This window comes from Macadamia integrifolia, chromosome 6, assembly GCF_013358625.1.
Source record: "Macadamia integrifolia cultivar HAES 741 chromosome 6, SCU_Mint_v3, whole genome shotgun sequence".
Classification (NCBI taxonomy): Eukaryota; Viridiplantae; Streptophyta; class Magnoliopsida; order Proteales; family Proteaceae; genus Macadamia; species Macadamia integrifolia.
The window spans coordinates 2,550,395-2,561,538 of record NC_056562.1 but is presented as its reverse complement, the minus strand read 5'-3'; the positions used below and the strand labels follow the sequence as shown (position 1 = coordinate 2,561,538).

At 39.7% G+C, this 11,144-nt stretch overlaps 1 protein-coding gene and 1 long non-coding RNA gene across 2 annotated transcripts; one reads left to right on the top strand and one right to left on the bottom strand.

Moving 5' to 3' along the window:
* Positions 1-216: 216 nt before the first annotated feature.
* Positions 217-6,063, bottom strand: LOC122080863. The gene is made up of 3 exons (XR_006140931.1): positions 5,949-6,063; positions 5,716-5,776; positions 217-600 (listed from the first exon to the last, which is right to left on the bottom strand). It is a non-coding gene; the product is annotated as an uncharacterized LOC122080863 (long non-coding RNA).
* Positions 6,064-6,839: 776 nt separating this feature from the next.
* On the top strand, positions 6,840-9,746 carry LOC122081637 (F-box/kelch-repeat protein At1g23390-like). Its single transcript, XM_042648827.1, has 3 exons — positions 6,840-6,851; positions 8,254-8,447; positions 9,425-9,746. Exons 1-3 carry the CDS (start codon positions 6,840-6,842, stop codon positions 9,744-9,746), a joined length of 528 nt encoding a protein of 175 aa, XP_042504761.1.
* The last annotated feature ends 1,398 nt before the right edge of the window (positions 9,747-11,144 follow it).

The window sequence follows — 11,144 nt, the reverse complement described above, 5'->3', positions numbered from 1 at the left end:
AAAATTATATACCTGTAAATATCAATTTTTCAATGCAAGTTTAATTGAATATCATAAGTGTGTTTTCTTATCTAACGAAGAAAAAGTTCATAAGTGAGTTTTTAATTTAGTAAATAACAATGACTTCTCTTGAAATAGAAGTGTGGGTAATTAAATAGCTTTAAATCATTTGGTTGAACAGATGATACATTCTTTTTTTTTTTTAATAGGTAAGAATGGATAGAAGCAATTCTCATTTCATTGATAATAAGCAACCATATAGTTCTTCAGAAATTTAAACACATATTATCTTATCCACTCAAATATATAAAAATCACTATTAGCATAGCTATTAAAATATGTCCCATCACACTCAGGGCTTTATACTACGGATCTCTTCAGTAAGATTTGTTAGATCTTCCTTCATCTACTCCATTTGTGCATTTCTTTCATCTACAATTGTTGGAGTAATATCTCTGGCCATAATAATCCCATTTGGTGCACCCACATCTTAAATCCAAATAGATGCCCTTTTTTGACAGTCACATCTTAAGTTCCTACATATTAATGGAACTTGAGAGCTATTGGTTTCATTAGGACTGCTTGATGACATACTTTTATCTGCAAAATAAACAATAAAATCATACATTATTACATCTCAATTTGATTGGTTTCAATACCCTCTCTCTCTCTCTCTCTCTCTCTCTCTCTCTCATTTCTTGTCCATTTAAGTTCAAAATCGCACTGTGAATCTGCCCAAGCTATGGAGTCTAGCAAGGACCAATGGGTATTTTGGTCATAGACAAGGTAATATTTCTTCTTCATTTAATTAGCTAATTACAATACATGGTTTACAAGGGAACAAAAACATGATCCAAATGTGAGATTTCGTCACTTCATGAGATTCCAGATTTTCTATACCCAAAGTTGTACTATCAATAGAAGAAAATTGATTTTGAATTTGTGGAGGAATAATAAACTGAGTTGTGAATTAGTCACTTTAAATCAAGAGATGGCTGGCGTTGGTCTTCCTGAAGCTCGAAATGGAGGTAATGGTTTGGAGAATGATGGTGGTGCAAGGGAGAATGTTGAAAGGGGTCCTTTGCCTCAGGGGACCGATACGGGGGGTGATCGTTAGCCGCCTAAACGCTCCTATGCAAAGGTGTTGGCTAATGCCTCATGGCCGGCTATCGATTCTCTACCAAAGCCGATTCAAGCAAGCAACATCCGAAGAATAGTAATACTACAATAGGACTATGAATCCAAACGACAAGTATTCTATTTTGCCTTAATTGGTAGAATAAATTTCAAATTAATCTCTTTAGATGATTTGAGAAAAGAGGGGGCAAATAACTGGAACTTGAGCTAAGGAGTGATAATGCATCCCCCGGGAAAGGGGTAAGTCATATTCCAATTTCACTACGAAGGAGATAAAGCAATGGTTTGGCGGAGGAGACCGCTCAAAATAGAGGGTTAATTGATGAGGTTTCAACATTGGAAACTAGACTTTAATATTCATGAGAAGCAAGTCTGGACCAAGCTTGTCTAGGTGCGTTTTCCAAATCTCCCTCCTGGAATACTGTCACGAGAATGTCCTCCTTTCAATTGCTAAGGCTGTTGGTCGACCAGTCGCCTTGGATCATCACAGGATAGGATTGATGGGGTATTTTGCTCGTGTGCTTGAGGAAGTGGATGCATCTGACCTGGTACCCCGTATAGAAGAGGTTCAAGTTGAGCAGTTAGAACTTGGTACTACAAAGATTTTTGGATTCAGGCAAAAGGTTGTGTACAAGGATGGTTTCAGTCGCTATGGCTTTTGCAAACAACTAGGCCATCAGGTTAATGATTATCGTCTTAAGAAACTTGAAGATGAGAAGGAAGCTAAATCCAACCAGGCGGCCTCAATTCCTGGTGCTGTCTATGTTGAAGATGGAGTCGAATCGGGTCGAGTCAACTCGTTGGAGGAGAGAAGGCCATCTTTGGTAAGTAACAATCACAATTCTCAAACTTTCATTTCTAAAGATATCTCACAACGCGTTGATGGGGGACGCGATATTCATGTTGTGCTGGATTCCTTAGATGTCAACCTCCAAGGGTTGTTATATCCTCTGAGAATATTCTGATTGCTTCTCAGAATATTATCCTTCCAAATGTGGATGAGGGTGTGATTGATGAATCTGGGTCAGAAGATTCTAGGTCTGAATCTGGGTCTGGGTCAGGGTCAGGTCCGGGTCGAAGGTAGACCATGATATCTCTGCTCAATCTGAGCAAGAGTTGGATGATGCCTCTCCCTTGCATGGGATGACTGAGCAAGTGGGTCTCTCTCATGTTCCCCTTGGTGCGCCCACGTCTCCTCTTTCTAGGAGAGATACTTCTTTGCGTGGAAGGGGAGTTAGTATCATTGCTAGAGGGGGTCGGCCTCCATCTTCTTCTTAGGTTCATGCTTTATCATGTGTTATTGAGCATCTTCCTGAGGTTGATATTAGGGTGGAAGGGTTGCTTTGAACTTCCCAGTGGCGGAAGCCATTGATAATGCTATTTCTGCCTATGCAAAAGGAGGTTTCGACACTTCTAGGGGAGGCAAACAGAGCAAAAGGCACGATGGTCAGACTAAAAAGTCTAACAAGTCTCATTAATCTCTCTATATTTTTTTATGAGTGTTCTATTCTTGAACATTTGTGGTGTGAAGAAGGTCACAGGTGCAAGGGCCTTGAGATCTTTATTAAGAGAACATTTGCCTGATATAGTTTGTGTTACAGAGCCAATGGTTTAGACAAGTAAATTAAATTCTTCTATCTCATGATGAATAAGCTTTGTTATGAAGCTGATTTTATTCACAACCAGCGTGTGGATAAAGTGCCTGATTTATGGGTCCTTCGAAAGCAAGGAATTAGCCGTCCTTTTATTATTCCTTTATCAGACCAGCAGATATCTGTAGTAGTGGACTGGTTTGGAAGTAAGATTAGGTTATCCTTTGTGCATGCTAGTAGTTTCAAAGTGTTGCGAAGGGATCTGTGGAGGGATTTGAGCTTGGTGGGGTTGACCTCCATTCCTTGGACAGTAGTAGGTGATTTTAATGCCACTCTTTTGCCCTCGAAGAAAAGGGGGCCTGGAAACTTTAACCTCAGTTCTGCTTCAGAGTTCCAAGCGATGGTGGATTTTTGTTCTTTAATCTCAGTCCCATCTCAGGGAAGGAGATTTACTTGGACTAATAATCGCCGTCAAGGTCATGTTTCGGTTGTTCTTCACTACAGTTTCTCCAATGAGAAGTGGATTGATTTCTTCGAAAATATTTCTCAGAGAGTGCTATAGTGTACTGTATCGGATCATTTGCCACTCTTCTAATGTGATCCCAAAATGACATAACACTCATTTAAGGATGCATGGGTTTTGGATGGATCATGAAAATTTTATATCTGTAGTGAAGGATGCTTGGAAGATCGAGTTTGAGGTGAACCTATTCTAGTTCTCTCTTAGAAGCTCAAACATGTAAAATCTCTGATCAGGCCGTGGGCAAGGGATATGTTCCTTCATGTTGACAAGGAAGTGGACCATGCCTCCTCAGCTCCGAATCCTTTTCAAAATGAAATTGATTTGGTGGGAATGTCAGATGATCTATTTAATAGGGAAGTTGATGCCAAGACTACTCTCCTTAAGGTGACTCAACTCCAAGCTAGCTTGTAGACTAAGAAAGCTAAACAAAAGTGGATGAAAGAAGGAGATAGTAACTCTAAATTCTTCCACCTCTTAGTCAAGATGAGGCACTCTTGTAGCCAAATCTGCTCTCTAAGGAAGGAGGATGGGACATAGGTAGTAGATCAGCCAACCTTGTCCTCTTATATTGCTAATTTTTACAGGGGTTTTCATGGTGCTTCTCCAGCCACCCCCCGCTGGGATCTTCTTGTCTGTATTCCCCCGGAGTTGAATGAAGATGACAACACTTTTCTTGAGGTAATTCCAAATCATGCTGAAATAAAGAAAGCAGTCTGGGATCTTGACCCTGACAGTTCTCCTAGCCCTGACGGCTTCTTAGGTAAATTCTTCAAAAAAGTCTGGGATATTATTGAGTTGGATTTTTGTGGAACTGTCTCACATTTCTTTAGGGTGGGTAAACTTTATAAGGGTGTCAATAACTGCTTTGTTACCTTAATTTCTAAAGTTTCTGGAGCCTCCTCCCTTGATAAATTCTGCCATATCTGTATGGGGAATTTTTTCGATAAGGTCCTCACAAAAATCCTTGCCTCTAGAGTGAGTCTCTTTCTCCCTCGCCTTACTTTTGAGGAGCAGGGTGCCTTCTAAAAGGAAAAAGTCATTTCTTCCATTATCAGTCTTGCCTTTGAGTTAACAAATCTGATGCACTCTACTGTTAGAGGAGGTGGTATGGGTTTTAAGCTTGATGTCCAAAAAGATTTTAACTCTATATCATGGGATTTTCTTCTTGCTACCCTGAAAAAATTTGGTTTCTCTGATAAATGGATTGACTGGATTAATGAGATTATTTCTTCTTCGAGAATCTTTATTTTAGTTAATGGGGGTCCAGTGGGTTTTTTTGGTGTTGTTCGAGATCTTCGTCAGGGTGACCCAATCTCCCCCATTCTATTCATTCTGGTAAAGGAAGTGCTTTGTAGGGGGCTGAAAAAGTTGGTTGAGGAAGGAAATCTTAGGTCACTTCTGGGTCCTAGGGGTGCTTTCACCCCAACCCACCTTCTATTTGCAGATGATATTTTTGTATTTATGAATGCTTCTACTAAATATGTCAGACACTTGCAGAATTTCTTACTTAAGTATTAGGAGTTCTCTTGGCAGCACATCAACCTGAGTAAAAGCAGGCTTTTCTTTGGAAAAGTAGCCCCTCATAGGAAGCATTTCATTTCTGAGACCCGGGGAATTTCTTAGTCCCGTCCTCCCGTAAAGTATCTAGGAACAGAAATTTTCAAGGAGCAAGTGACCAAGAATCATCTGCTTCCTCTGTTGGATAAGATCAAGTCCAAGTTAGTTGGCTGGAAGGGAAATCTACTTTCTCTTGCTGATCGGGTGGAGTTGTCAAGTCCGTGGTTTCTAGCATTCCTATTCAAAACTTCGCAGTTTATGGTGGCCTCAATCTTCCATCAAGATTGTGGAGCGGTGGATGAGGAACTTTATTTGGTCGGGTGACATGGAGAAGCAGAAGAAGATGGTTGTGAAATGGGAGAATACGTACAAGTCAAAACAGGAGGGTGGATTGGGTCTGCGTAAACTGAGCGATGTTAACATGGCTTGCTTGTGCAAGCTGGTCTGGCAGATCAAGCATGAGGACTCAATTATGAGTAAATTCTTCAGGCCTATATTTGTATCAAAGGATGGTTCTCTTCGTCCATCCTACAAATTGTGTTCAATTCTTCTGCGATAGAAAAAGAGTTGGTCTTTTATTTTATGAACAACATCATCAAAGCACACCAAACTAACTTCACTACTTAAACCTAACAAAACCCTAAAATCACTAAACCAAAAGCCAATAAGACTGAACCCCCATAAAACCAATCAAACTAGATCTGACTCCTGTATTCAAAGTAGAAATATGAAATGTAACAAACGTAGAATGCAGAAGAACCGAAAGAAAAACTTCAGTCTACGAACAGCCACTTCAAACTTTCTTGTTCAAATTACAGGAGCCCTGAAGCTCAAGCTTTACACATCAACCAAGAAAGAAAAATAAAAAATATTCAAAACGATTCACATCAGAGAAGTAAAAAATACCTTGTAACTACCTTCTCAGTAGATCGAGGAAGCCGACAACAACGTCTGTTCCTTATATCATCTTGCACAGTGAGGAAGAAGCATAAGAAGAAAGGTAAGCATGTGCAGAGATGGGATAATACACCCAAATACGAAAAGGTAATAAACGAAGTTCCATAATATGAAGAAAAAACAGATGATGAAGAAGAAGAAGAAGAAGATGCAAGAGGATAGTTAGCTCGAGAATATCTCACCTCGTCCCATTCATCTTTTGTCGATGGAGAGGAAAACTCAGAACGAGAAAACCCGATTAAGTGGAGTCTTAGTGATTCTGGGGTTTTTATATGAGCCATATTTAATGTAAATGGTGATTCCAAGGAACACCATGTGTCCGGATCATTTTCTCTTTAATGGGAACCAACCACTTTTTTTTTTGTTTTTTTTTTTTAATGAGAAACACCACTCCATAGAATGTAATCCGATGGAAAAATTGAACCAAACATGCCCTAAGGCATTTGAGATAGGAAACTAATTGCGAATAACTGTAGAAAAGCAAAGAGAAAGGTGGCTATGTCAACCGATGAGGGCGGATTCTATATGGAGCATGTGTTTCGATGTTTGTACAAGGGGATGCTTTCTCTACCCGAGTCTCTCGTGAGATCCTGATCGATGCCTGATTAGGAATAGAGAAGAAATAAGCCAAATTTATTAAGCAAGGTCGAAGGCCGATCTTTTCGTTCAGATATTCACCAAGCCTGACTTGAATTTCCTCTCTTAATCAATGTTACGAATTTGGGGTTTTTGCGGTCCTCTTTCGAGAAGACAAATCAAAAAGGAAAATTATACATAGGTTAGAAACAGGACAGGGATTAAATGGAAAAAAAAGAATTTATGAGGAATCGCTTTGTTAAAATTTCAAAATGTTTCCAAAGGAATAAATGGAAACTTTTTAATTTTAAAATTTCCTCTATGCTTGTTTCCAATTTCTTTCGTGATTAATTCTTTGAACTTGAGAATTTCATGAAAATAATGATGCACAGAAGTAGGACGGAGGGCAATGGTGTGCACGCAGGTGTGCCAGCAACCGAACTACAGTTGTGGTAATACACAGGGGCAAGATATATGGAGGTGTGCTTACAGCGGGAATGGTAGCATGGGTGAGCTATTGGGCAGTCATTGATTGCAAAGGTTAGAGGTGTTATGGCAGGGTGGACTTACTAGATAACCCATTTCAGACAATGGCAGTTTGCAGCAATAGCAGTTTGGTGTTGGGTGGTGCAACACGATAATGAGAGACGAGGTCGACGTAAAGTTGAGACCACTGTATTTGATCTGGACGCAAAATTTCAGCAAAGTCCCACTGATTTGGACTGATTTTGTAGAACTTTACAATGGAGGGGTGGGGTGAGACCGTGAGAGAAATGATAAACTATAAGGTAGACAGGAAAATGATGTTGTCTACCTAAATTCTCATCCAAAGAATTTCACCCCCATCAAAAACACCACTAATCTAACGGGACCTTAAAAAAGAAAAGCATAAACTTTAGCAGTACAAACTACATGCTCCAATTTCCTTGGAAAGAGTGAACAATAATTCTCTAGCTACCAAAGAAAAGCATAAGAGAAGTCTTCTAGGCCTCTTCTTTTTTTTTTTTTTTTTTTTTTTTTTTTTTTTTTTTTGTGCTCTAAAAGTCACGAAACTACATAATAAAATGATCCTCTTTCAATCAAGAAAATGTTAAAATAATTAAAAAACAAAGAGAATAGGACAAGAATTACATTCTAGGAATCCCCAGAAAAACTAATCATAGCACCATAGATCTCTACACCTTTGGAATAATTATATTATTACCTCAACAACATATTGAATAAGAAATTAACGTTTTGCTTTTCATCCAAAATATTATATTAAATTATTTGAGTATGTGGTAAATTGAATGAATTTTGGATCCTCTCCATTTGATTGTATCCTTTAATTCCATCTTACACCATCCATGGAATGTGGAGACCACCTTACAGGTGTGAGAAACATGTATGTGTTGATGTCTTGATGACCCTACGATTGTTCAGAAAATATAATGGGAAATTATGTCCCCCTCCCCTGTAGTTTATCGAAATTACATGTGGTACTAAGAGTTTGAGCAATTTACGTGCCCCTCCCATGTAGTTTGAAAGATTCTTACAATTAGGTCCAATCCGTTAGTCACCGTTAATTTTAAAATGTTAGTTGGTGACTTCACCATTTTAATATCGAAAATACCTTTATAAAAAAGTGAAGCTACTAGTACACCCTTCACTTAAAACCAACAAAAAAGGAAAACCCAAAATCATCCCTTCGTTCTTCTTCAACCTTCTACTGCAACCTCCAAGATCTATGTTTTTAGTTCAAGTGGATATACTCTCTACTCTATCATATATACACCTCTCCTCCCTTTCTTTCTCCATATCTCCTTACCTCTCTCCGTCTTTCTTTCTTTTTGTTTGTTTTCACATAAAGAGATTTGGACTTTGGAGAAAATAGCTAAGGATATGAAGACAATCCTTTCAAAACATAAATAGGAACAAAGACTACGAGTAGCGCAACAAACAAAAGTACTAGTAGAAGAAGAAGCTTTGATCCATAGAGATGTGTTGGAGGCGATAATCCTCACCTGCCTGACACTGCTGGAGCTGGTGGTGGCCTCTCGTGTTTCCAAGGCATGGCAAGGCTACGTCTCCACCTCCCTCTCCATCTCACCTCGTCTCAAGCCCTGGTTCATAGTTTACGCCCTTCACCACCGCAACCATTCTCTCACTTCCGCCTTTGCATTTGATCCTTATTCTCGCTTTTGGCTTCACATCCAAAACATCCACAACATCCATTTCACCCCTACCACCTCCTCCACTGGCGCACTCCGATCCTCCGACTCCCAAAACCTCCTCTTTTTTTCGCTAGAATATCATTTGTATTAAAAAATGACAAAAGAGATGTACATGGAAAAAAATGGGAAACCAAGAAACAATTACATGCACAGAAAAGTGCCCCCAAAACAAGAGAGAAACTAGGCCAATTTCCCCACCTTCGGCATTGCCATCAACAGGGAAAAGACCCTAAAAAAATCTCCCCAGAGCTAGAATAAATTGCAAGAGCAACTAGACCAAATGGTAACAGGGACGTTTTCGAGCTTCCATTTCCAAATCCATTTTTATTAGAGCTGGCCAAGAAATGATAGGATCAGAGATATTATTTTTTGCCGCAGACTTAGCAAGGAAGTCCGTGATTGAGTTTGCCTCCCTAAAACAATGAGTGATTTTCCATTCTATTGAATCCAAGAACAGAATTAACCCACACCATCGCTGGTGATACATCCATGGCATCGCCCGCTTTGAGAGCAATACTACCACTACGACCGAAGCACACTCCAATCAAAGGCGCTGCACACTCATGGCTTTTTCCTGTTCTAAACCCTCCATCACAGCCAAGAATTCAGCCTCAAAATTGGTCTTTACACCTATCATAACTCTGAAATTACCTTTAACCTCAAAGTTTCTGTCATGAAAAACACCACCTATTCCCGCCCTGCTTGGATTACCCAGTGAACAGCCATCAGTGTTCAATTTAATCCAATCCTCCATAAAAGCACACCAAAAAACTTCAAAAAAATCCGGAGGCCGACGATTGGAGATCTGAAGCCCAATCCTCCTAGCACACAAAAGATCTAAAACTGATAGGGCAGTCCCAGAGATGCAGTAAGACTGAAGACTCCCAAAATCTCCTCTATACACTCTCCACCACCGGATTCTTCTTCTCCTCCGACCCCTTCGACCTGACTTGGCACCATGTGGGACAGCCACTTGTGTGGTGTGAGAACCCCATCATCACTCGTCACGGCTCCCGAGTCTTCGTCGCTAGTGGCACATGCAACTTCTTCGATGACGGCCCACTCGCTATCGAGATGTACGACATCGTCTCCGAGAGATGGGATAAGTGTCAATCCATGCCATTCTTGCTCAAGGACTCTGCCAGAGTTGTATGGCATCTTCTCCACTTGAGTTTGGTTGCAGAGGGGTGATTTGCAGAGAAAATGCCTCCACCTTCTCCAAGGGTTATCCTTTAGGACCATCTCTACTAAGAGGTAATAAAGTCTTTTGTTATATAAAAGGGTATAATGGTCTTCTCATACTAAGACCATCTCCACTAAAGGGGTGATAATGTCTTCTGTTGTATAAAAGTAACAGCATACTCACACCGTCAATGTTTGGGGAGGGGGCATAAATCGCTCACCTTTGGACCAACATGTAATTTTGGCAAACTACAAGGGAGGAGGCGTAATTTTCCCTAATATTTTTGATAGAGAAAACCGAAAAGAAACAATAGTAAGAAGAAGAAGCCTAATTAAGGGTCGACCAACCATATCATCTAAACATGATTAATAGAAGCCAAAAAAAAAAAATGTTCCTGACATCTAGTATCAAATACAAAATAGCCACCTAGTAAAAATGTTAAAAGTGTCATACACATACATGTATGAACACACAAGTTAAGGGAAGAGAGAGAGAGAGAGAGAGAGAGAGAGAGAGAGAGAGAGAGATTATTATAAATATGAGTCTAAGATGTTTGAAATGATATGTGGAACTTATTAGAATCTCTCTCTCTTGGAGAGGGTTCTTTTAAAGGTATTGTGGTCCTTACACAAAGCAGAAGCCAATGGAAACACACATGGTAGCATCTATAGGGACAGGATTTCTATCTTTCATAAGGGGTGGAGCGGTCATTTCACCCCACTTTGTGCCTAGAGTCATGTTGCCTTTCTTTTTCTTGTCTGAAAAAAGAATTTTAAAGTTAAATGGGAGTTAGGATCAGGTACTCGCACAAGAATCATTCTCGGTGTCTTATCCACCTTAAAATCCACTCAATGTGAAAGCCAACTATATAAAGAGATAGATTGAGTGGATTTCATGTGTGAATCAAACACTATACAAAACTGATTATCGAGGACCTAACCCAACTGGGCAAATGGAAAGAAAAAGTAATTAAACTCACTCTACTTGATTGTGGAGCCCCCATAAATCCTTACGATCATCTTCTCAGAAAACGAGATCCAGCTTTGCGAATTTAACTGGTCCAAACTTAATGGATAGTATATGCTTAATCTTAGGCCAATCATCTCCCACATCTTCTTCAGTCCTTTCTTAGAATTTTGGTGGCATACCAAGTAAATAAAGCTTCTCAAGAGTGGTGGCCTTTTGCAATCCATCTAGTAACTCCCTTAGGATGTCTAAGCTGACAAGACTCAAAAACTTGAGATTGGGGAATGACCCTTCCTCCACCTTAAATTCTTCCAAATTTTTTAAAAACGCAAGATCCAGGTATATAAGATTAGGAAACCTTTTGCAGGAAACACCATCTGGTTTCCCAAGAAACCTCTCTCATGAAGTTTGAGTAACTTTAGGTTCTTTAATGCTTCTAG

Bases quoted from the DNA above. Each gene is read 5' to 3' on its own strand.
- LOC122081637 (XM_042648827.1), top strand. The intron at 8,448-9,424 runs GTTCATAGTTTA...CCAGAGATGCAG, and splicing joins TCACCTCGTCTCAAGCCCTG to TAAGACTGAAGACTCCCAAA.